A 26,505-nucleotide genomic window follows, 5' to 3' on the forward strand; every position below is an offset into this window, starting at 1 on the left:
TTAGGAAGCAAATCCACTTAAAATTTGACAAGCTTGAAGTTCATAAAGTTCAGTCTGGATCAGGATAAGTTTGCTCAAGAAGAAGTTAACAGATTTTTATAAAAATAAGAACTTATAAATGTGATCTTAAGAAAATTTGCATATTTCTCATAGAAATATATTGTTTAGTGACAAATGATTGATTTCCTATATTCAGGTGGTGTGTGGCATACTGGTTCCTGTGAATAATTAGTTAAAAGCATCATAAAACCTTTAGTTGTTTATTTTTTTTGTTGTAACTTTTCATTTTACATATTTGTCTGAATTTTTTATTAATACTGAAAAAAGTTATAAACATATGTCATTGTAATTGGATAAACCAAAGTAAGTGTGCTGGAAAGAGAAAAAAGAAGAGGTTGATGAGAAATCAATGAGGGAAGAAGAGATAAGTGAAAGTTTTGGGTAAAGAAGAAGCCACTTGATAGATCAAAGATACGAAATATGTGCTCTTCAGGGAGAAATAAAGTATAGTGCGTTGTTCAATGCAAATAGCATAAATAGTTGGACAATCTTTGTTTCTTTTTGTACATTTTAACTCAACTACCAATTGAGTAAAAAAATTCCACTTATTTGGTTATCATTATATTTTTTTTTCAAGTTTGGGTATTTCAGAAGTGGACAAAAATAAGATTCTATTCGCTTTTATTTTCTTCACGGCTCTCTTCAATCATTTCTTATATATGTGTGTGTGTACAGTTTTCCCTCTAAGTCGAATGTAATGGTAACACGCAAGTATAAAATATCCCTCTAATTATGCATGATATGTTTTACACAGTTTTGTATGTTCCCCCAAAAATTAAGCCCGGAATTATCTTACTTCAAATATATTGATTTCCAACTAATTCAGAATTGCAAAATCAAACAGCGAAAACAATGCTTCACACAACAGCAAGTTATTGTTTCATTGACCACAGAAAATGGGTCAAAATTGATCAGGGCAGATATGCAAACAAAACCTTGGAGTTAACGATAATGAAGTATGAATTAAAACAATATAATTCAATACCATATGTTTGAAATTTGATCTTAATTATAAGGCTAAATAGGGAAACTACAACTCAAGTGTCTTGCTTATTATGCTACAAAGAGAGGTTATCTGGAAAATACACAAAGATTCTTGTGACTAAGTATCTTATTTGGCAGTAACGGTGATACTTACTTCTTGGGTGCCAAAATAGTTAGTATAGTTTGACCAACCAAGAGTTTTTTCGATAATTGTTAAGAAGTGTATATTTTGTATTCTTTTACAATCTTGCTTGTGAAATTAGTGAATAGTTAGAACCTCATACTTTATTTAAGAGAATAGTTCTGGATAAATTCATTCAGGTAATGAAATTTGGTTTTGTGATATCCAAAAAGAAAATGAGAGCAATAAATTGGGCATACAGGGGGTTTTGTGTAGCATGATTACTAATATATTTATGTCTCCATCAAAGAGAAGGATGGCTTTAATTTTTTTGAGATTGCAAACACTTGGACATGAGGCTCTTAGACGTTAGTGGTCCGAATTTGAACATAATAATACCGTAAGGTTTTATTGAATCTGAGGCTGAGTCCCATGAAAGTTCAAACTCAGAGGTTACAAGCTTGCCACTCTTCTCTGCTCGCAAAGCTTGGTTCAATTCCCACAATTTAGCTGGTAATAATCATTATTTGGGGATAATTTCTACCACATTGTGGTGACTAGTAACAAATGTGGATTAAATTAAGACTTGCATCTTCAAATTGAATTGTTGGAATGTAGATAAAGGAGTTAACTTATTTGCGTTATCAGGTTTACCGTTTACTACATCTTATATATTATCAATATTCTTTTTGTATCTCAACTGCTGAAGGAGCAGTTTAGTTTCTGATTTTTACTTAGAGATTCCTGTGTTCAAGCTTGCACCATATGCTTTGCTCATGAAGCTAGATTGATGTTCCCATTAGTTAGCTTTCAACCATATCTTGGCGACAACAAACAAATGTGCACTAATCAATACTTGCATCTGCAAGTTGAATAGTTGGAACTTTAGATGAAGGAGTTAGCTTATTTTTTAGATTTTGCTTGATCAGGTTTACTTCTTTTTTTCTGTCATTATCCATATTTCTTTTTGTATCTCAATGGCTGAAGAAAATAATTTAGTGATTGATTTTGACTTTGGAATTTGTGTAAACCGTTAACAGCCTAACCATATTAAGGCTTCTTTGCCTTCCTCTTCATCATCTTCAATTCCTGTCGCTCGGTCTGGTAATGCGTCCGGGTTGGGGCCTTCAAAATTTACCTATAGGTATATAGCCATTTTCTTTAAAGAATCATTCTTTTGTACTTTTTCAGACAGCTAATAATGAATTGCATTTAAAGGTCTCTGTTAGCTGACATCATCCAGCCCCAGGACTTAAAGGAACTCTGCTCAGTGCTTGTGGTGTATTCAGGAGAAGCTGCGAAGATGCTTGCAGGTACAGCTGAGTTTGTAAAGATTCACAAATTTGGTCATATCTAAATAATCTGATATCTTCATCTTCCACTCAGGTGTTGTTATATATCATATCTGACATATTGGTCTTCAACCCCAGTGTTGCTATATATATGATTGGTTGTGCTTCCCAGTCATTTGAAAATTCCTATATAATATCAATAGCCTAAACAGAAGATATAAGCATCTTTGTTCTCACTCCATCTCATGTCATCCTGCACCTTTTCCTTTTTGACATCTCATTCAAGTATCCCAGCCATTTTTGCAATGCTGCTTTGTTCAAATACCAAAATGGACCATTATCATTTGGTAAAAAGTTAGGTAGTGAATTGATTGTTCATTTTATATTTGGAACTGGGCCAAGGATTTGAAAATAAAATTGACTTTCTTAAACTGTATGACATGTATGGGGGTGGTTTGAGTGCATGATATACCTATATTTAGAAGTAAACCCTTGGTTTACTTAATGCAGTTGAATACAAGTCCCATGCTTTTGTTCTGCATTGATACCCTAGGTGTCTTCCTTCTCCTGTATTGAATTGTTTCCTTCATATATTTTTCAGTACTTCAATTCTTTTCCGCTCATAGTCACCATGCACTACAAGCCCGCACCCTTCCCTATTCCATAAACAACTGAAATTGCTTTAGATCACTGAATTATTGTTCATGGCCTCCAAATAGAAGCTAAAATAGACTAGCAAGGTTGCCCTGCATAAATTTTGCTGCAGTATGGATGAAAAATGGATTCATGTTCACATAATCTGCATACCTTCATTAGCGAAGAATCTTTTGGATTAACAAATCATGAATGTTTGTCAATATGTTAGTTGAGGCTACTTCAATATGGGGAACATATTCCAATAGTTATTGTTGTCTGTCAAAGAGTATGTGCGTGGAAGAGCATATGGAAAAGTTTACTAGCCATTGTTTTGACAAACAATTTAGATTAACGCTTGCGAGTGAACAATAGTGTAGAAGCAAACTCCTTTTGGAGGTGGATTAAATCTTATTTATGTTATATGAGACGAATGAATGATTGGTGTGAGTCAAGGATTTGAGAATTTGGCAAAAGTTATGAAGCTCACACGATCAACTCTAAGAACGAAATACCTAAATTAAGTCCAAGAAGGTTGTTCATGATTGCAAAACCATGAGAAGGTGATTGGGTTTCTAAGAACAAAGCTGAAGCTGGAAATTTTATTGCATATTCCCTCTCAAAGAATCAGAGGCAGATGCTGAGATTGAACCTAAGTACAGGAAATCTATTGTAACAGCTGCTTCAGACATGTAAACTTCACTTGTTCTGTGATTATTTTGGGAACAAATATTTAGCATAAGTGATGAACAAGGAGTAGAGAAGAACTGAACATGTACAAGATGATCCACAGCATCAAAGTGGAGAAGCAACTAGAACCAAAAAAGTACTCATGTTGAATCGGGAATCATGCAAATCCTGTGAACTGTAATGTTTTTCCTGCATTTGAAAATTTCAAGGAAGACATCATAAAGCTAGAGTTTGTGAAGCCAGTTCATGTGTTATGGAAGACGCTATTGAGATTACAACTATTGTATAACTAGGCCTACACATTAAATCTTTCAGCTAAAGTATAAATCTTTTCTGAATTTGGTCCAGCAGATATTGGCAATCTGAAAAATGCTTCAGTAGAAAAGCTGAGATCAATCTCCTATATTTTCTTCATAATGTCTGGAAAGAGGTGGCAGCCGTCGTCCTAATTCTCCTACCAAACTATGATGACAGTCGAAGGATTGAGGGTCTCAGTACTTGAACACTACAATAACTTGAGGTTGACTTTTCTCCAATCATCTGAATCCTCCTTTCTTTTTGAAAGAAACAGGAATCGCTGAAGGCAAACCGTGATAAAAGTATAGTCCCAACCCAAGTGAAAATCGAGTGAACATTTCAGTTACAATTAACATGCCTTAACATCCTTCCACCATCTATTTGATTGAATGTAGGTTATGGAATAAACCCAAAACCTAATAGTCAATAACTAATACTCGTTCAAAGTTCACGACTTAATTTTGTGATTATTATCCCACCTTGGCCAAGGATTTTGCAAGTTTTGTACTTTCAGATAACACCTGACATCTGATCATTTACTGGATAATTGAGAATCCTTAACACAATATTTACAGGCCTATGCTTATCCCGAATCTCATTTTACGAGTATGCTTTATCACTTCACATTAAATGGGAGCATTCATCATAATTTAAACATCTAATGTGAGGCTACCATGATTGTTTCTAGTCAAGGTTTTTTCATGCATAGTAGTTATTTTCATATTCAAATTAATAATTCCACTCTATGATGAGGTAGTTTTATGAGCTTGTCTCCTAACAAGCATAACATATGCACTAGTGTTCTCACACTACTGTTTATGGAAAGAGATATTCCAATTGAGCTTGCATCAGTTATGCTAGTCTACCTGAATCATTGAATCTAATCCAAGTGTTTCTATGACTATGACTTCTTAAGATAAAAAATCCTTGGAATTATGTTTCGTGATCATCATCTTGTATGATTGCGTTGTGGCATCAAGTGGATATGAATAATCACCTATTTTCCTGATATGTTGACTATGCAGTTTTTACCTATATGATTAATTGGGTTGTTTGGATTACTCTACATGTAGAATATGCCTTCTGATTTTTTCTCTTATCTTCTGGTAAAACAGTCTTCAACATAACATAAAATTTTCAGGTTAGTGATTCAACCACCTTTTTCAGACTACTAGAGCATACAAGTAAAACTGCACGATGTGTGCTTTACAATTTTATATGTCCTATATGTTTATCCAAGTGTTCGGTTCTAGATGTAGATTATAGTAATCATTTGGAGTCATTGATTTCGAGAGAAACTTTAGGGTGTCACTTTAAGTGGTAATTTTTATTATGAAATGATAGTGATTGCTCTTGGAAACTTGTGGCCAGATTCATAAGCTAAGCCCCATCCTGTGGATGACTTAACTGATATAAGTATTATGTTCTCTCTGAGTAATATGAACCTAACCTGTAATTTGTGTAATTTTTTCAGAGGAGAGAAATGAAGCACAAAAGCGAGCAGGAGATTCTAGAGAAACCTCATTGGCTTCATCGACTCAAGATGAGTGTCAAAGCCAGAAGCAGTCTGTAGCTGAGAGTGCTCTGACTCATTATCCTTCATTTGAAAACCAGACTGAGAAAACTAGACCTCAGGAGTCTGGTTCGGATGGAGCTGATGTATCAAAAGGACGGCCAATGTCTCCCAGTACTTTAGCTCTAATGTGCGACGAACAAGATACAGTGTTCACTACTGCTGCTTCCCCTAATAGGTTAGAGGTTCAAAATAACTTGTCTTCCCAGTTGCCGCTTGAGCAAGGAATGACTGAAGCATATGCAGAACAAGAAAGAATTGTCTTAACAAAGTTCCGAGATTGTCTTAACAGGCTCATCACTTTAGGAGAAATAAAAGGCAAGTTTATATCCTCTCTACTTTGCCTTTTGTTGTTCTTATTCCAAATTTATGGACACATGATTGGAAGCATGAGAAGGCCATTAACAGCATACAGTTCCAATTGCAGAAACACAAAATGGAGGCATTAGGTTTATTGTGTTTGTATTTTCGTAGTCAAGAATCACCAACAGCTTCATCAGAGAGTTTCTGTACTAATGCAGAACAAACCTATAGTGATAGTGGGGTCCAATTCTTGTCCTTTCTATTATTATGCAAATAAAAATTTGCTTCTTCACGACATTGCCTCAGAAACCCATAGAAAGATGCTTTAGATTGCCTGTAAGCCATCCCCAATTAGAATGTACTGGTTTTGTGCATTAGTTTTGCATCGTAAGCGGGGCTAGAAAAAGTAATGACATTTGGGGGTTAAAATAAGGCTTCCACTTTCTTATCAACATTTGATAAGGTTACAACAGGTATTTTACTGTGTATATCCATGGCCCCATATATATGTTTCCATAAGCCCAACAGAGAAGGGATGTTGCTAGGGATGGGTAGAAGAAAAACAAGATTAACATAGAGGTTGCCATCTCTTTATACTGTTGTGCAGGTATTAGAACTAAGAATTTCTTTGATGCTTTTTGCTTGCCTTTGATGATGAAGTATGGGTATTCCAAGATTAATCTTAGATTTTTAGGTGCTCAGTACGGTCTGACCAAAAGAAAAGCTCGGGATTTCTGAGGGCCTAAGCTCTAAATGATGCATCCATGAGCCCTTCTGTTTTTCTGCTAATCTATTCAGGCTAAGCTTCTCACCTTCCAACATAAAAAAGGAGGAACAGTTGCAGAATGATTATTTTATGCGGCAATCAGTTTTTGATATATATCTGTGGGGACAACAATTATAAAATTAAACGATTATTAAGACAAGTCATTTCACGTTATTGTGCATTTGCTTGCTCTGGGTTGCCCCCTCATCTGTTCATGCTGAATTATGTCTTGGATATACCCTGACTATACTGATCAGGCATAATCTGTATTTTTACATCAAAATTTTACACTTGTTCAAGGGATTTTAATGTTCTTATTCTTGTAATTCTAAATGGAAGAATGAATACATTTGTTATCTTCAGAGAGCTACTAACCCATCTATTCCTTCCTGCAGAAACAAAATATTCTTCATTGGCACGAACAGTATCAGCTAACGAAAAAGATCTAACCAGCAACGACACTTCAAATGTGAGAACTGAAACTAGAAATCAACAGCTCATCAGCAATGGTGTCACCATTCATCGACAGAGGACTTCTGCAATAGTTACTCAAACGGCTTCTGCTGTGCATAATATCCCCTCTATCAGGGCAATCACACCTGCTGAAAATGGGGATGTAAGAACGAAACGGGAAAGAGACTTATAAGGCGGTTAGGAGTAGACATTTACCAAAATATGCTGCTACATCTCTGTAATTTAGGCCAATGTAGATCTGGCTTTTCTTCAATGTTGCAGCAAACACTACACATAGAGGCAATTGTTAGAACTCTTTTAAATCTGATAGGAACTTTATCTTATCATTGATAATATTAATTATTAAGATTTAATTTTTTTTTTCCATATACTGAACAATTTATGTGCAACTTACTTAGGACAGCATGAGTTTATTGTGATTGTTTCACGGAGGTACTAATCTGATAGGAGCTCGTTCTGTTGGCCCTTTACTCCGAAGGTTATTGTTTCGGGGAGGAGTTAGCAATTGGCTTTGGTTTCTCTGCTTTCACTGAGTTATATAGTTCTTTTCTTAAAAAAAAAAAAAGAAAAAGAAAAAAAGGGGGTGGGGGTTTTGAATTGGAACTGTATTGGTGATTTATTTTTCCTCCGTTTGGGTCAAGAATATAGAACTCGTATTTTGGTAAATGTTATTTTAATATAATATATATATATATATATGTGTGTAAAATATGTATTTCTGACTAATTTTCAAGTAGGCAAAATTGTAAAATTGGTCCTGTATGTAAAGGTGTGGCAAAATTAGTCTCTTAAATATTGAACTGATGATTTTAATTTTGTAAGATTTAATTTATTGACAATTTTAATCATGCCAATAAAAAATATCAGATTTTAGCCAGATAAATTGAGCCTTAGGTTCCGACTGCTAATTGGGTTTGAATTAAATACGTGGCATTCTCAAAGATGTTGACATAAAAAAAAAAAAAAAAAAAGAAAAAGAACCACAATAGCAAACCTCACCCTCTTGTCGTTGCGCAACACCCTACCTGCACCGCCTTCACCGCTGCCTAGTCTCCTCTCTCCCACACCTCCCATTGCCGCTAGCCCTCAGTCTCACCCTCGCCTCCTCCAGCCCAGCCCCCTCCCTCGCCCACGCTCAACCCCTTCCCTTTTCCGCCTCTCATCACCGCTACCCTCAACCTAGATTTGTTCTCTTTCTTCTCAATTCGCTGCGGTCTGACCTAGGTTCAAGACCGATTTGTTCTCTTTCTTCTCAATTCGCTGCGGTCTGACCTAGCTACTGTTCAAGACCACCACAAATCAAATGCTCTCTGGCGAGTCGTTCGCACCCAAACCCATTCATTTTTGTCTACCATTCGACCAGCTATCTCTACTTTCATTTCAGCCACTTTTTCGCCGCTCCACTTTTTTTCCTTCATATCTCGGCTGCTAGCGATCATTTCACCGATGGACCACCACCCCTGTCTTTGCCTCCCCAAAGGCGCACACATCGATTCGATCAGTTTCTATCAACGACACCCTCCACGTCATGACCTCTTCATAGGTTGAATTCCCCGGATTTCTTCTTTATTTGCCACGTCAACATCCTATGACATAGGTTGAATTCCCCCAATTTCTTCTTTATTTGCCACGTCAGTATCCACATAAGATGTTGATTATGTAAATGAGGTCTATATGGATGTACAAATCCTAAACCCAATTAGACTTGTTAATTTCTGGCCACTTTTGGCCGGAAAGATTAAAATTACTATAAATTTAAAATGTAAAGGACTAAAATTATAAATTCCATAGTTATGGAACCAATTTTACCACTCTTGTGCTTATAGGACTAATTTTATAATTTTGCTTTTCAGTATATAAGAGTAAAGATTATCTTTATATAATCTTCACTAAATAAAGCACCAATGTCCTCCTAGTATATTTTGATATGTTTTTCTTTTGACTAAAATCCGCATAAATCTACATGAAGAAAATGATCTTACTTTACATGTGGAAGTCATAGTCTTAAATATCCTCTCATTATTTAAAAAATTAAAAGTACCCTATAATTTCATCGTTTATCTAAGAGCAAGTCCATTTCATTAGCATTTAGTATATTTTCATCTAATTTTTATAATGAATCGTTTAAAATATTATGTTGGATCACGAATTATAGTTTTGTATATATATATATATATATATATTTATAATTCTTTAGAATATTTTTATAGACTAGTATGTTGATGAATTATTTAGTTTATCCACTATAAGACTCTTTTATATTTTTTCAAATACTAAATAGGTTTAATTACACTCCCCTCCTCTAAAATTTGGTATAATTATATATAACTTTTTATGATTTAAAAAATTACGTATAGTATCTTGAGGTTTGTTTCTGTTTAATAATAAGTCTATCCATTAGTTAAAATTCATCGAATTTGATGATATTAACAAAAAAAAAAAGGATAAAAATTCATATTTATCATCAATTAACTTATTACTTATTTATTACAAGTGAAATAGTTTTTTTTATGACCCAATTATCCTTATACATTTTTACACGTTAATACATGTGCTGAGGTGTATTTAGGTAGTTTTGTTACAAAAATTTTATTTGACCTATAATAATACAATAATAAGTCAGTCGATGTTATATCAAATTTCATTAAGTTCTTTTGTTGATATCGATTATACTCAATAAATTTTGACTAACGAATGACCTATTTGCTATACAAAAGTAAATTTTAGGGGTATTGTACATAATTTTTCAAATCACAGAGAATTTACGTATAATTATACAAATCTCAGGAGATAGGAGTGTAATTATTCCTACTAAATATCAAACAAAAGTAAAATAGTAATTTCTACTGCATAATTTTCATTTAAAAAAATATTTGTTTATAATTATGTCACATTTCAGTAATTTATTGAAAATTTAAGATATGAAACGTGTCACAATCTGCCGCGCCCGGTTCTGTTTCAATTACGCCAACCAGATTACTACAGAATCACAGGGTAGCACACACAGGATCCTCGTCTGACAGCTTACGTTGTTTTAATCTTATGCTATGGTTCAGAAAAGAATATAGTGTATGTAATAATGTGGGTGTTATAAAGGCAGAATCTCAAGAATTCGTTCAAATTCTACAAATTTGTTTATGCACCTGGCTTTTGTACAGCCCATATCAATGGTTTGTCTGGCTACACCTCTCTTCGTTCACATTGGAAGCCAGTCTTTCAGAAGAAGGGAAGCAAAACAAGAGAACCCCGCCCCGCATAAGTCAGCCCTTGCCAACGAGCAAATGATCCTCTGAGTAGTTGCGTTTGTTTTCAGTTCAAGGTGGTTGGAGAATCGGCGTGTAGGTTGATCAGGTGTTATGGGTTTTCAGTTTTTGTGCATTCTTGGAATTTGATTGCTGAATGCTTAGGCATCTGTGTGGATTCACATTAGTATTTGATTTCCTTTTGCTTTTAGTTTACAGGCTTCCATGTTTTCTTGTTCTTTTCACCTATTTTCTTTTCCTTTTCTTTAAAAATAAGAATCAGATTGAACATATAGTAGAATTGTAGAAATCCATTCACATTTTTCAGGCCAAAATGTGCGACTTCAAAACAAGTCTTGATTGAAGTTGAACTTAAGTTTTGTGGGCCTCCACCCAAACAGAGCAAAAGGAAGGGAAAAACAGAGGCTAATTAATCTTTTCTTTTTTCCCTCATTTCATTGGCATTTGAGTTACTGAACTCAATCTTGTGAAGTAGATGTGGAAAAAGGTGATTATGAAATTGGAAAAATTGAAACGAATTTTAGAGTGTGATCTAGCAATGGTATGGAATTCTGACGCTGATACTGTTGATATAACTTCTTTTCCAGTTGCAATTTCGGAAGAAGGGAAGGAGTGGTCGGAATGTTCAGTGACTTACGCAGATCTTTTTCAGTGCATAAACGAGCAATGGTACCAAGGGCCTACATTAGCTCTAATGATATTGAAGATAATGCAGGTACATTTTAAATCATATAACCTTTTAGTTTTGGTGACCACCCTGAAGTTTTGTAGTTCAGAGACTGAGTAAAAGTGTGCATGCATTTGTGCTGATGCTGAGAACTTTAGCCTCCCACATTTTGTCTGATGGCGTTTCTGAGCTTTTTCCCTGATCACATGTTAATAACGTAGAATGCTGTATGGATTTGTATCATGATCTCCTTCTCCATGCAAATTGTTCCACATCTTTTCATTTAAGTTTAACTATACGATTGATCAAGTATTTTGAAGAATGTGTTCTTTTATGGATGTGCCATATGAAATGTCAACTCATTATTTTGATTATTCTGTAAAAATTACTGATTAGTGCTTGGATTGTTGATATTATTCAGATCTTTTACAAAGTAGTTTGGGACGAGATACTTCAAGTCCAACTTGGAAGCTTTCCTTACCGCATGTACTTGTGGCTACTATAGTTCCGTTCTTATTTGGCTATCATCTTGGGTAGGTTCTTGAACTTTTTTTATGGTATTATTCTTTATTTTTCTGATATCTCCAATTTCTTGAACTGAAATCTGTTCTTTCTCCTCAGAGTTGTTAATGAACCACTTGAAACAATTTCTGTTGATCTTGGCTTTCATGGAAATACCCTGCAAGAAGGTGAGTCATATAACTCGACTACTTTGTCAATAATGTATCCTATAAATTTGATGTTTGATGTTAATATTCTAATATACAGGCTCCGTGGTTAGTACTTGTCTTGCCGGTGCTTTTGTTGGATGCCTGTTCAGTGGTTGGATTGCTGATGAAGTTGGGCGTCGTAGGGCTTTTCAGTTGTGTGCTTTGCCTATGGTCATGGGTGCTTCGATATGGTACTGAGAAATCTTTTACCTCATAATATTTCGTTTACTGCATACATTTCCTTTTCTACTTTGTGTATCAAAGAGGGGATAGTGGTGGTTGTTTGTGGCTTTTTACTTATTTTTCGCATGGAATGACCAGTCGTAATACGATGTTGCTCGTGGCCTTTCTATTCTACATTATGCTGGTTTTTATCTTAACTCTTCTGGACATCACATGTCTTGCACTATTCTTTTCATAATCCATCTAACAGTAAAATACCAAACTTTGCAAATATTTCAAATGTATGACCTTCTTTGGCTTTAAACAGTGTATAATACTACACTTCACTCCTGCACATGGAACTTGACATGCTCATGCAACTGCAGTCTGAGAGCATGATAACATGAAGCCGCAAATTCATCAGTACACGGATAAGGTGTTTGTCAGTGGTACTTGCCATCAGCTATGCTATACTTTGGGGCGTGAGAATGCGCCAAATAGGGTAAAAACTTAGTGCCTAAATAGACCTTTAGGTATCTACCCTTTCGGTTGGTGGTGTAATCGGAGTTATGTAAAGTTGGGAATCTGACTGATAGCTCTTTTAATCTTGTTGATTTTGTGCTGATAGACCGCTCCATGTAGATGCAGTCAACAACATAGTCATAACTCGTGTCGTAATCTTACCTCTAGTGTCCTATGATGTTGTTCTAGGAAACTCGCATCAGATATATGCTTTAAAAATGATGATATCCTTTCGATCTTTTGTCAAGCTTCTATATGCACATTGATCTATCTAGGAAACTTCCTAATTTCCTAAACAGAAAAAGGCCTCAAATAAAACCTGAAATGTTCAATCTTAATGCTAGGACAAGCTGTATGCCTGGTGTGGATCAAATTGATAATATTTGTTTTGAATAAGTAGTCTCTGTCTCTCTCTCTCTGTCATGCGCACACGCACAAGATCCTTTTGCCACATTAAGTTTCATAAACCTCTTGAAGGCATTGTGTTTATCATGTACTAGCTGGGTCTATATCATATTTGATAGACTCAAAAAGCTTTTGTTAATATTGATGGCAATTCAACCCTGTAGTATAAAACATTTATTGTTGTATGTCAGTACTTCTCCACTTCTAGATGCTTTTGGAATTTATTTCGACTGTGGGGGCCTTTATAGTTTTCGAGATTGAAAGCCAATGTGTACATTGGCATGTAAAAGAAATAGTAGTTGATTTTCTGCATAACAGAACATTTGTTACACCTCCTTTTTAGTTATTGACGATAAACCACTTATAAAACTAATAAGCACACTTCGAACAACTTCTCTCCCTCGAAACACATATACAGCTAGACATAACTTTATATCCACTGATATAATGGCTTACATAGTGGATCAACCTAAAATCAACTTCAGTTAATGCAGAGAACCCGATGATTCAGTAATTCCATAAGATACCCAAATAAAACCTATTGCCCGAAGCTAAAACTTGACACTCTGTTAAGAGTTCAGCTCAGGATGGCACTTATTTCTCTTCATTTGTTGATGATACATGTCAAATTTGTTCTAGTTAAATTCCGGTACTAACAGAAAAAGTCAATTGCAGAAAAGTGCTAGTTGCTTAAAGCTGGATGCTCTGAGTTTGATGAGCTTGCTTGAGAAAGGAAAATGTTATCCAATATTTCTTTCAAATGTATCTCCACCTAAAATCTGGTGGTTTTATTCGATACTTCAATGTGGTCGATCAGCAATGTTCTGAGTTGGTGATACACTTATGGTGGTGGTGGTAGTTATTTTTGTATGATTGACTGTCATGATCATTAAGTTTTTTCTTGGGTGTTAGTGGACATTGGTATTAGTGGAATTGGTGGCAGTGTTGGTGGGAGAAGATAAGAAGAAATGGAGGGTGGCAGATTAATACAAAGCTAAAATCCAATAGAAGGTGAAGCTCAATTATAGTCGTTCAATCGAGAAAACAATCAGTAGATGAATATCTGTAGATTAGTAGCCTTTGCTTCTCAATAAGTACTCTGCCGTTAAATTTGTTAATTTTTCAAATTTAGTAGCATCCATCAATATTTAGTATATGGGAATTACTGAACTCAAACTCATTTCATTTCAAAAGTATAAACTACTCTTTCACGGTCTATATATATTGTCACTTTTTCAGTGCACTCTTTCAGTTTGGTTTGTATTTTGATCTTTTCCATACAAACTTACAATTGCATGCAATTTTATGTAATAGTGAATAGATTATTTATAGTGATTCTAGCTTTTCATGTTTGTCTTTAACTTTGAAAGAGGTTCTACTACCTGTATTTTCCAGTGCAACGGCTAAAAGTTTGACAGGAATGCTTTTGGGGAGGTTTTTAGTTGGTACTGGTTTGGGTGTGGGCCCCCCAGTTGCATCTCTTTATGTGACAGAGGTAGAGCAACTTCCGTTTTGTACTGCAGTCAGACATACTCTGTAAAACAGGAGGACTGACTCTTGTCTACCTCATCCTTTTGTGTTTCAAGTAGATATCTCCTGCGCATGTGAGGGGCACATACGGGAGCTTTATTCAGATAGCTAGTTGTTTTGGGCTGATGGGCGCTCTACTGATTGGGATTCCTGTCAGGAGTATCTTTGGCTGGTAAATCTAATTAACTGAGATTTGTACTGGCAACCTGATGGATTATTATGTTTATTTGGGGAAAGGAAAAGAGGCGGTCTAAGTCACAGCTTATCTATGTGCTCTTGAACATGTGCTTTCTCAGGTGGCGCATCTGCTTTTGGATATCTACAATTCCAGCTTCAATGCTAGCTCTTTTAATGACGTTTTGTGCTGAATCTCCACACTGGCTATACAAGGTTTTAGATTCTTTATGTGTTTTGTATTCTAATTTGATTATCCTGACTTTCTTTCTCTTGGTCCTATTTTGTTGAATGGAATTCATCTCTGGGGATTTTATACAACTAAACTTAACCTTTTCCCTTCTTCTACTTATTCAAGTGCTTATTGTTACTTTCTTGCAAATGTGTTGATCTATCAACCATCTATGCACCTTTATGTCTGTTTGCTGCATATATGTGGGAAGCTGGGGTGCTCGCATCAGTGTGTCTTGATCAAGTCCTCGAATTGAGTGAACTCTGTTGGTTCCCTACTATGTTCTCCCGATGAACTTGATACACCTTTTTCATCCCCGCCAGTTTGGCACTCATTTTTTCATTGGTTGTATTGTGTCTTTGAGAAGCTCATCTACTTGATGTTTCTACTAAGCACACTGCACTTTGCAAGTTACCATGCGCCCCCAGCTTCATTAAAACTGGACTTCCATAGTAACCTAGCAAAATGATTACTGCTTCGTTCAGTAAACTAGCAAAGTCATCAAAAAGATGTGCCTGATCTTGAATATGACATGATATAAACTAGGCTATTTTGGATTAAGTTGCTTCCATCATTTTATATCATGGGGAATACACAATTTGACTAAACATTTTTTCTCTTCCAATAATCCGGTAGCAAGGAAGAAATGTTGAAGCTGAAGCTGTACTTGAGAAGCTTCTTGGAGCTTCACAAGCCAAAGCTGTAATGCTAGAGCTGTCAAATAGGGACAGAGGAGATGAAGCTAATACCATAAAGCTCATAGAATTGCTTTGTGGACGGCATTCGAGAGGTATATATACTGAGCTTCCGATTCTTATACAATGATTTTCTAGGGTATATTTGGTAGTCTTCTTTCTACTGGTTCCTCCTGTTCCTGCCCTAATTTATACTACTGCTGTCTCTATAAAGCTTTTTACCTTCACCCAAAAGCTTTGTCATTCGACTCCGTTCTTTTGCAGTTGTGTTTATTGGATCAACCCTATTTGCTCTGCAACAGCTTTCTGGAATAAATGCTGTATTTTGTTTCTCGTCAACTGTATTTAGACGTGCTGGAGTCTTCTCGAACCTGGCAAATATTTCCGTAGGAATTGCTAATTTCATAGGTAAGCAGTCATTTCAGGTCTTCATCTTATTGTTTCTCCTTTGGCGTTTCCAGTTTCACTATATTCTCCTCAGGCATTTCATGATCTGGGCTTTAGAGTATCTTCCTTGTTTATCTTCTATATTGACGCATAATCGTATACAGGTTCTACTATCGCATTGGCATTGATGGACAAACTAGGAAGGAAGGCCCTTCTCCTCTGCAGCTTCTTTGGCATGGTAGACAACTAATAGTGCTTCGTTGAAGTTTTAAACTTAAGATATGTAGCTGTGTGCTTCAAGGAACTTTTAGTACCTCTACTCCACCCCATCCGCTCTTCAACTCCTTCCTTGTACTCTCTCTCTCTCTCTTCTGTAATTAAACCTTTTCTTGTTCCTTTTCCACCCCGACTTGCAGCTGTACCCACACTCAACCTACTGCCCCTCGTCACATGTCCTTGTCTTCGAACTCAGTACCCGTTTCTTGCCACTTAAATCGCAAATTTTCTTGTCTCTCTTTTCTTTTCCATTAATATATCACATGTTTAATCATCCTCCAATAGACCTTCATAGGAAATAAAAAAGCTCATTACAAGGACCGAAAGAGATAACTTGCTCTATCGGATTCTAATTTATCATGGGCCGACGGAGGTAGCACAGAGTACATATATCCTCTTCGGATGCACGGTGCATGCTTCTCATTTGGTTTGCTCCATTCCTGCGACCTAAGCATACAATATCTAATTTGTTGCACTTGCATGATTTGCACAGACCAGTGCTTATCTCATAGTACTGTATCTGCCTTGTGGCATGTTCTTCTTTTCTATATTTGACAGTGCTATTCCTCAATATCAGAACACTTGCATGCCTCAAACGTTTGCACTTTATGAATACCTGACTGTACACTTGTTGCTACTATTCTCATCAGGCTGTGTCTACGGTTCTTCAAGTTCTCGCGACAGCTTTGTCTGCTTCAAATTCTACTGCTTTTTATCTATCTGTTGGTGGAATGCTGCTGTAAGTGTTAATTCTGGCTCTTTTCTCTTCAGCTTGGCATTATATAGATTGCACATCCAGGTCTGTTTGGCGATTCTACGAAATCTTGCAAGTAATCAATGTCTATACAGTAAATTAGCTACGAAATCTTGCAAGTAAATCAAATATCTGTTTTGATGATAAAATAGAATCCTGGGTCGCAAATTGTGATTCGGTTGATGATGAAGTACAGTAAATTAGCAACCCAAATACAGAACAATGCTTGACAGATTCCCAGGGAACCTTTTGAGGGATTAGGGTGTCGGGATGAAAGAGACAGCTGTACATAGTATATCTAATTTATGAAAATTCTCCGCTTACAATCGACTTTGACTTTCTTTAATTAGGATTTGATGTCAGCAGAAAAATATTATATTTTATTTTCGCACATCATTCAACGTTCCTCTAGTAATATTTTTGTACTTTTTCTTAGGGTAAATTACAACGACCTCCTCTGAGGTTTGACATAATTATGAATACCTCTTTATTGTTTAAAAATTACAAATACCCCCTAATATTTGATGAAATTATGTAATCCTTGTATAGAGGTTTGAAATTGTCAAATTTGCGCTTACAATATTTTTTATTTTTTTAAAGAAATTAAAGTTATTAAAAAATAAAGTGGGGTGGATGGAAAATTTTTAAAAATTATAAAAAAATTATCCGCTTAGTCCATAAAAAAAGATTAGAAAGTTTTAAAAAAAATAATCAAAATTTATAATTTTTAATCTACAAGGGCATTTTGGTCAGTTCTCTATAAAAAAATGGATGAAAACCTAACTGATTGGATTAATTGTTAGACGATCGTTAAAAGTAGGGAGTATTTGTATTATTTTTTAAACAACCAGGGGGTATTCGTATACCAAATCTTAAAAGAGGTTGTCGTAATTTACTCTTTTTTTATCTAATAATTATAATTCAAAAATAATATTTTATCAAATTACACATTCCTAACTTTATATGTATATTACATAACCCTCTTATAAACTTACTATTGAATTCAACAAACTTGCTCGTGGAGTGAAGCAGACTGAAATTTGAGCATTAACAACATTTAGTTATGTTTTAAGGTAAACTAACGAGCTACTTTAAAGTTTGACATAATTATAAATACTTCTTTATTGTTTGAAAAATTACCAATACTCTTGATTTTAACGATCGTCAAGCCAATTCTCAATGTTAGGTAAGTTTTCATTCATTTTTTTTATGGTGAATTCAGAAAGCGCCCTCGTGGATTATAAATTATGATTCTGAATTTTTGTTTTTATAGCTTAAGTGGATAATTCTTTTTACAATTTTTGAAGTTTTTCATGCACCTCATTTGAATTTTTAATATTTGAAAAAAAAAAAATAAGGACAAAGTAACGAGGAGTATTCATAATTATGTACATTGACTATTAGAGTAAGGAAAGTGTACTTAAACATGGTGTAGACTACAATCCAGTGATGATGCTGGATATGTCTGTGCAGGTTTGTCTTAATGTATGCTGTCGGAGCTGGTCCGGTCCCTGGTCTTTTACTCCCAGAAATCTTTCCCAGCCGAATAAGAGCTAAAGCCATGGCAGTTTCTATGGCAGTGCATTGGGTAATTGATCGTAACACTAACAGAAACTAGCTTCGTCTTCAGCCATCCCGTAAAGGATAACAGCTAAAACTGGTTGCAGCATTCATATCTTATCGAATCTCTGCTCTCTTTTCAGGTGCTGAACTTCTTCGTCGGCTTGTTGTTCCTGCGTTTGCTCGACGTAATGGGGCCTGGTCCGTTGTACTCGACGTTTGGTGCATTCTGCTTGTTGGCAGTGGTGTTTGTAAAGCGAAACGTGCTGGAAACCAAGGGAAAATCACTTCAGGAAATCGAGATCGCTCTACTTCCTCAGTCTCCGTTTTGACTTGAATCCCAGAAAGTCTGCATCTGTTCATCATTCAGAAGAGGAGACATGATGGATGCAGCTTCTCGTTCCATGATCTATCAGTGTTTTGATTTAGCTGAAATTTACATGATCTTGATGGATGAGTGTGGTATAGGAAAGCGTATCAAGTGTTAAACGCATTTTGGTTCTTGCAGACATAGTTTCGGACGATTTATAGTAACCTTCGTTTATATTTGACATAATTACAAATATCTCTTTATTGTTTAAAAATTACAATTTATTCCTTAATTTTAATGTTGGTCTGACAACAAACTCATTCTGCTTAGGTCATCCAATGAACTGATTACAATATCTTTTTGGATTATAAATTAATATATTTTTATTGACTAATATACTCCTCGTAACATTTGCTTTGCCTACTCCTAATAAATTTATTCAATTTTAATTTTGATATTTAGTAAGAATTTTTACACAAATTCCACCAACACCCTCCTAATTGTAACATTTGGTAGCATCAAGTATCACAACAATAACATAGAAAATTAGCAACAAAAATCTAGTAATAATTTTTTAATATAATTTTTTATGTTGTCACACTAATGAATTTCAAAATTTTAATAGTGATAGTTATTTTGTTAAAATTATAATTAGCAAAAATTAGTGATAAAATATTATGCATTAAATTATAATTATAAATAATTAGCGACACACGTATAATGACAACAATCACTTATTGTTACTATATTTGTATTGATATTATAAATGTGTCATTAACTATCTATAGCGACAACTTTATGAACAATTTTTATCGGTAGGGGGCATACAAGTTTGACAGTCTATATTATTTAAGTATACTAACAAGAGGCAGTATTGCGCATAGTCTATATATATTTATTTTATTTTCTAAATATTTAGTTTTTTATAATATAAGTACATATAAGTATAAACATATGCTAGATGAAAAGTTTTTATTACCTATGAATCAAAATTATGGTAAATAATTATTATTAATCATGTGTTCAAGAAAAAAATATTATTATTCATGATTAAACACAAATCAAAGCAAAACTTTAGACTTTTCGCTATAAAAATTATTTTTTGTCATGATAAATATTTTAACTACATTCGCAACGATTTGGAGTGGGCGTTTGAATATGAAAATTATTTTATATCATGATAAATATTTTAAAAATTCGCAAATCCACGATTAGGAGTGAACATTTGGATCGAATTTCGGGGAGTATCCCTCTACCCAAATTAATCAATCGGGTCATCGATATTAAAAAAAAAAAGAAATTATTTTTCTTTCATTTCTCATCCTCTCAATCTTTTTATTCTTCCCCTTTGTTCATATCTTGTTCTTCTTAACTCCCAATAAAAATCCATTTTTTTATTCTTTTTATTTTTCTCTTATTCTCACAATTTATATTTCTAAAAAGTCCTAAATGTAGGTAAAATAAATTTATCAAAGTGTTCAATATTTAATTTTTCTATATTTTTTATTTTATTTTGTCTATTTTCTCATTTCATTGTTTAGTAGATTGAAATTATAAATTTTTAGTTTTTACTATACTAAATAATTGAAATAGTATATTAGGATATTTATTAATTATATAAACTTCAAACTAAATTTTAATAAATAAAAAAAAGTAATTTCTTGAAACAAAAACAGAGGCTTGGGGTACCTGAGTGGGATACCCGATTAGGCCGATTTAATTGAGTACATAAAGTTATAGATATATGTAAATCTTGGATCGAAATCGTGTAGCTAAAATACGAATCCAATAGGTATCCAACCCGACGCCCACCCTGACCTATAGTCAAAATCCGATGTGTACTCATAATTGATTATTATTTACTATAATTATTTATTTTTAATTATGATAATTAACCATAATTAAATATTAAATTTATTTTAGTGTAAATACAAACTTCAAATTATTGTAAAAAATACAATTAACGATTACTATTGGTTAATTACTAACAGTAAAACGAACTAAAATTAAATTTAAAACCAAAAACACATATCAACTCGAAGCAAAAAGTAAAATAACATAGGTAAAATTTTCAAAAAATAATATAATTTTTAAAATGCCAATCTATTTGCCACAAGACCTTCATCGTCCCCGTTGTAAAATTTTGAATTATCTTTCGGCATCTTGACAACTGTTATTACTGTCTGAATTCCCCAGACCATGCATCTTAGATGCTGTTCTTTGTATCAAAACTCACTCTGATGGGGGTAGATTTGCATATGGTCCTAGCTTGTGAGCAGATTCAGATTCTGGAATATCATGTTCCCACGTAAGTCATAGATTTGAGAATGTATAAACATGTTTTCTTACTGGACTCGACGCATTAACAGCTTAACTTGTCAAAGTACTGTTCTATTCATGTACTTGAGAAAAGGCACGGCGAGTCATAAGAAATTTACTACCACAAATGGCTGCAGATGCATAGAACTTGCTTATTTATAGCATTCACAGAAATCATTTTCGTCAGTATCACTATTCACAATGTCATATAGCAGGAAACACCGAAGAACGAAACTGAGTTATCAAAGAGGTAAGGTTGACAGATCATTCCGGAGGAATAGTTATATAACCAAGATAAGTGAATAACATAAGCAACATGAAAATCCATTAGCCGGTTGGATTTTTAATGGGGCAAGACATTTCAGAAGAACCATAGTTAATAATTAGAAAATGTTTATCAAGAGCTAGACAGAGATGGAGATGGAATCTATTGAGCTCATCATAGCAGACCGGACTCTGGAGAGTGCTCTCCTGTTTTGTTAATTCGGATTGCACCCAAACCATGGACTCGTGCACAGATAGAAACCCAGAAAAAGAAAAACGGAAAAATGAACAGTACTAAATTTCGGTGGCATTACCAGGTGTCCTCATTTTCCGTGTCTCACTCGGCCTGCCGAGAAACGTAAATAACTATATCTCATGTCTGAGGGCGAGTAGAGTAGGCTATTAGTAGATGGCCACAGTTTTCTTTATAAATTCTTGCATATGATAGTATTTCATTCTCTTTTCAAATTCCAGAAGCCAACTGATTGATGAACGCTGAAAATATACGTGTAACATCTAAAGCCTATATCTCCATTGAATCAAGGCACGCTCTTGCCAATCAACATTAAGTGAACCGGATTGAAAAACCATTATCTGTGGTTGTGATGTGTGATGAACCAAAATCATCAAAGTCAGAATCTGAATCAAAATCCTTATAATCATTCCACTCAACAGAGGAATCCTCATCCTGGATCCCATGTCTAGAGGGGATCCTCAACTCAGACAGAGGAACTGGTAAGGGTTCTTCATTCAAGTACTTGTCATGAAGCAATTCCATTGCAGTAGCTCTATTTGCTGGGTCAAAACATAATAGCTTTCTCACAAGAAGAACCTCATCAGGAGATCGATTTGGAAGACATGCTTCCAGACCAACAGGTTTTTCTACTTTACCAAATGAAATTATCTTGTAATCAGGAAGTCGGACACAACCAGGCCATACTTCATCCGTCAAATTGCCCAGAATGCTGAAAATTTTGCCCAGCTGATCAATATCAGAATTGCCTGGGAATAGTGGTTCGAGGCTCAAAAGCTCTGCAAAGATACAACCAACTGACCACAGATCAGTCTCTAGCCCATAATTTGTAGAACCATAAAGTAGCTCGGGGGCTCTAAACCACCGAGTTCCAACACAGGAGGTAAGGGGACCATTCCCATCAATACGACCCTCCTCAGCTTCATAAGAATAAGTTTGCTGGAAAGGATCCTCTACATCACTCGCGGCACAAGTGGCAAGACAAGAAGTAGCTCCATCATGAGTCGTACTGTCTTCATCAATATCGCCAGAAAAGTCATTAATTCTTACACCATAAGGTTCCATACCACATTTTTCACTACCCAGTTCTGCACGCTCTCCAATCAACTGACTATCTAATGGAGGAACAGCTTCAGCTGGTCGGGCAAAAGCCGTTTGACTTGAAGAAGGCTGCTGATCAAACTGATTATAGGCATCACCATCAACAAATACAGGTGCTAGAAGTATCCTAGCCTGAACAGAGAACTAAATGATTACATTGATGTGCCATAGATGACTCTAGGAACCATAAGAAAAAGTAAAATGAAGCTCATAATGAGTATTTTCAGGCATTTATGACACAGAATGACAGAATTATGAGATAATATAAGTCATAGACCAGTTATGCCTGCAATTGAGCAAACACTTCACAATCTTTTACAACCCAAATAAGTACTCACCTAAAGAATTTTATCCAATGCAGCACTCACCAATAATGATTCTCAACAGGACTCTTGCTCATCTATAAGTAACCCTAAGAACTAACAAAAGTTACCACCAAACCAACTAAATGGCTTTCTTATCTATCATTTTCAACTACAGTAACTTGTTACTTTAAATGCAATAGTCTGAATATATTCTAAAGTAAATTTGATCAAACATCTCCGGAAGATCCTATACAAGTTTGGGAAGATGATGGGTCCTAAAGCTGGTGTCTGTATACACGATAATATTTTTAACCAAGATGCTTCAAGAACTTTGATGATTTTACATGTTCAGATTCCAGAAGTAAGATACAAACTCCTCTATGGTGCTGAATGAAGTTTCAGTGACAAAAGTGGCAATTAATTGCAACAAAGATGAAGTACTGAGTTTAACTACGGCTACCAAGTAACAGCACACTCAAAAAGATGACTTAATCTCATTCAAAATGTAGCAGTCAGAAAGGATATAAACCTAGATGCTTCAATAAGATGGATGGTTGCCTGTCCTTTAATTCTGCCTGTTTCAAAGATTTTTTATTGGCCAAGTTAGGAATTGAATATGTCCGTTTGGATGATCCTTTTTCTTTGATATGACAGATTATTCAACTTTCCTATCCTACTCATAGTAGTACTAATGTTACTAGTACAGACATCAATGTCTCTCCTCTATAAGATATGATGGAAATTGACTAGCCCACCAACATATTAGCATCCAGTATTTTAGAAATTCAGAGAGTGACAGGAACAACTACCAAAAAAGCAAGAGAGTGCTGAAACAAGAATGGCTTGATTAACATTGTCCTACAGCTTGGATAAGCATGAGTTCCAAAAACAAGGTCACATGCAAATGATAGTATAATACATGTGAAACCATTCAAAAAGAGTGTTGCAAAGTATCTTACATGACATTGAATAAAGAGCCAAAGATCTCATCTTAAAACTGCAATGCTCAACTGAATAAGATCGACACCAGTAGAGGAAAGATTCACAAATCTAGTTCAATCTTAGGTGCGGCAGGTGGAGAAGGGCATGAGTATGTCAAGAAAGTGTTTTCCTATAGTTCAGCATTAGAAGGTGTAAGTTTATTGAAGATCACCGCAAACCACCCCTTTCTTGCCCTACCTACTCCAGAGTACAATGTAGAAGGTTATAAATCTCTACTTTCTTATCAGGTTCCCTACAGGACATCATCATTTCTTTCACAATACCTTACTTTTCATTGTTATAGAGTCAAAGATGATTCTCAACATGGGAATGAGTGACCGTTATGTAATGAAGTTTCTTTGGACGGAAAGGATGAACTTTTAGAACAGTACCAGGCACTACGCCCAGTTGCACAAGAGTTGCAATCATCTCTGTACTAAAGCCAGAATGAAACGTGAGCTTAGTAAATTATTAATGTCTTTTAAGAAATTCAAAACACTCGATCTCAGTTGTCAAAATAAATTGTGGATGACATAATTATCTTATTTTAGCCAATGTCTCACAGTTGGCCATTGCAGTCTTCTTGAACTATGCCTCATTGTAAATGGATGAAGATTTATCCTACATTACAAATTTGATGGCTAGCAGTGTTGATACGAGCATTTTGAAATAGATCTAAAGATTAAAGAATCAATTTGACGCAAACCTTAGACTCTACAACTGTTTCAACCAGAAAATGGGAATTGACTGGATGATTCAAAATCCACGGTTTCACCTTTACCATCATTTGGTTTAGACAGGGCACTTACAGTACAGCCTAAAGAAACCTCACTCACACTATCTTCACGGCTCTTGTTGTTTCTTTAAAATAACTTCCTTTTCCATCATCAAATATCCCCAACTATCAATACATAATTTGATCCCATATAGATTGCTTATTCTAGGTCAGACAAACAACAATAGTACCTACTTCAAATTTAACAAGACATGACAATTAGCAACTCCTCTAGACTCTACTGCACGGAAGCATCCTTTACGGAAACATAAATGTATTTGTGCTTCAATTCTCAAATGAGACCATAAACATCTCAATCTAATGGCTTAGAAGATATTTTTCCTTTACCAATGTTCTACAAGATGTATGAGAGACAATGCCACATAAGGTCCATAGATGAAGCAATTCAATCCAAAGAGCTGTTCTTTCCAACATCCTTGGTGCATCACACAAGCTCAAAAGCAAGGCGTAAAGATAACATACCCCATATTATATATCAAGCTCATTTGTAAAACGCAATATAGCAAATACAAGGAAACAGAAGAATAGAAACTAATCCCCAGAAAAAGCACATTCGCTTATGATGACAATGAAAACACATGACGAAGAACGGGTGCCCCAAATTGACTTCCTGGGAGTATCTATAAAAAGCACAAGCGCAATAAAAAGAAGAAACACTAAGGAAAGCGATACTAACTACACAGACCTGCCCAAAATCGGCGATTTTGAGAAGCCCCTCTGCAGAAATCAGCAAATTTGAAGGCTTCAAATCCCTATGAACAATGGAATTACGATGGCACACGTCCAGCCCCCGCAGAATCTGCACCATCCAACGCTTCACCTCCCCTAAACTGATCCCACCCTCCCACTCCTTCTTGGCAGCCTTTATCACGGCGGCCAAATCCGTGGGCAAGTACTCGAGCACCAACACGGCATCCTCGTCCTCTCTCCAGAAGTACTCGTGCAAGACTATGATGTTGGGGCAATTTTGGAGGGTTTGAAGTGCCTCGATTTCCCGGAAGGCTGACTGGTAGTCGTGAACTTCCTTGAGTGCAACGGTGAGAGAGTCGGAGCGGCGTCGGGCTCTGTAGACATCGGAGTACGCACCGGAGCCCACACGCTCCAAGATTTCGTACTTTGAGGTGATCTCGCGGCGGGTATAGATGCTCCAGCTCTTCGATGGTGGAGAAGGTGGATGCTCCTCCATTTTAGTTTAAGATATACAATCGGGATGGAATGGGTTTCGATTCGAATCCATGGCTTTTATTTGGTGCAGAAAAAGATAGGGAAATTATATATTTTTTCCACCTAATTATGATTATTTTTATATTTTAGTATCTAATTCTTTTTTTGTATAATTTTATGATTTTAATTTAAAAAAATAATGCACTTTATCATTTGTACCTATTTTTTCATTAAATTTTTTTTAACTAAAAAATATTATATATAATGTACATGTGATATTCAAGGGTTATGTAAAGTGATTTTTTTTTGCATATGTATAACATGTGACATTTTCCCAACAGAAAAATAATAAAAAAAAAATAGTCATATATGATAAAGTGCACATTTAATAAAATTGAGATAATAAATTGACCAAAAAAAAAAAATTATAGATACTAAAATACAAAAACAGTTATAGTTCATATGACAAATATAATTTACAC

The 26,505-nt window shown here is 35.2% G+C and overlaps 3 protein-coding genes and 1 long non-coding RNA gene across 4 annotated transcripts in view; 2 read left to right on the plus strand and 2 right to left on the minus strand.

Annotated features, from left to right (window-relative positions):
* Positions 1-7,579, plus strand: part of LOC105173528 (protein tesmin/TSO1-like CXC 5) — a 12,951-nt gene extending 5,372 nt beyond the window's left edge. The window contains exons 5-8 of the mRNA XM_011095304.2: positions 2,206-2,309; positions 2,384-2,478; positions 5,552-5,968; positions 7,115-7,579. Coding sequence (XP_011093606.1) covers positions 2,206-2,309; positions 2,384-2,478; positions 5,552-5,968; positions 7,115-7,365 — 867 coding nt within the window. The 3' untranslated portion in view covers positions 7,366-7,579. The remainder of the gene's footprint in view (positions 1-2,205; positions 2,310-2,383; positions 2,479-5,551; positions 5,969-7,114) is intronic.
* Positions 7,221-8,905, minus strand: LOC110012940. Its single transcript, XR_002288102.1, has 4 exons — positions 8,466-8,905; positions 8,193-8,413; positions 7,389-7,460; positions 7,221-7,321 (listed from the first exon to the last, which is right to left on the minus strand). It is a non-coding gene; the product is annotated as an uncharacterized LOC110012940 (long non-coding RNA).
* On the plus strand, positions 10,223-19,060 carry LOC105173529 (probable plastidic glucose transporter 2). The gene is made up of 14 exons (XM_011095307.2): positions 10,223-10,544; positions 11,044-11,171; positions 11,545-11,656; positions 11,745-11,812; positions 11,892-12,024; positions 14,318-14,417; positions 14,512-14,624; positions 14,749-14,842; positions 15,495-15,648; positions 15,818-15,961; positions 16,105-16,178; positions 16,867-16,955; positions 18,444-18,558; positions 18,674-19,060. The coding sequence occupies exons 2-14, from the start codon at positions 11,078-11,080 to the stop codon at positions 18,860-18,862; spliced, it is 1,479 nt and encodes a 492-aa protein (XP_011093609.1). The 5' UTR covers positions 10,223-10,544; positions 11,044-11,077; the 3' UTR covers positions 18,863-19,060.
* LOC105173530 (cyclin-dependent kinase F-1) lies at positions 21,519-26,093 on the minus strand. Its single transcript, XM_011095308.2, has 2 exons — positions 25,545-26,093; positions 21,519-22,909 (listed from the first exon to the last, which is right to left on the minus strand). Exons 1-2 carry the CDS (start codon positions 26,043-26,045, stop codon positions 21,989-21,991), a joined length of 1,422 nt encoding a protein of 473 aa, XP_011093610.1. The 5' UTR covers positions 26,046-26,093; the 3' UTR covers positions 21,519-21,988.

This window comes from Sesamum indicum, linkage group LG11 (assembly GCF_000512975.1).
Source record: "Sesamum indicum cultivar Zhongzhi No. 13 linkage group LG11, S_indicum_v1.0, whole genome shotgun sequence".
NCBI classification, from domain to species: domain Eukaryota; kingdom Viridiplantae; phylum Streptophyta; class Magnoliopsida; order Lamiales; family Pedaliaceae; genus Sesamum; species Sesamum indicum.

Bases quoted from the DNA above. Each gene is read 5' to 3' on its own strand.
- LOC105173529 (XM_011095307.2), top strand. From the start codon at position 11,078: ATGTTCAGTGACTTACGCAGATCTTTTTCAGTGCATAAACGAGCAATG. The intron at 11,813-11,891 runs GTGAGTCATATA...TCTAATATACAG, and splicing joins TGGAAATACCCTGCAAGAAG to GCTCCGTGGTTAGTACTTGT. The intron at 18,559-18,673 runs GTAATTGATCGT...CTCTCTTTTCAG, and splicing joins TTTCTATGGCAGTGCATTGG to GTGCTGAACTTCTTCGTCGG.
- LOC105173530 (XM_011095308.2), bottom strand. From the start codon at position 26,045: ATGGAGGAGCATCCACCTTCTCCACCATCGAAGAGCTGGAGCATCTAT. The intron at 22,910-25,544 runs GTCTGTGTAGTT...TTCTCTGTTCAG, and splicing joins AAATCGCCGATTTTGGGCAG to GCTAGGATACTTCTAGCACC.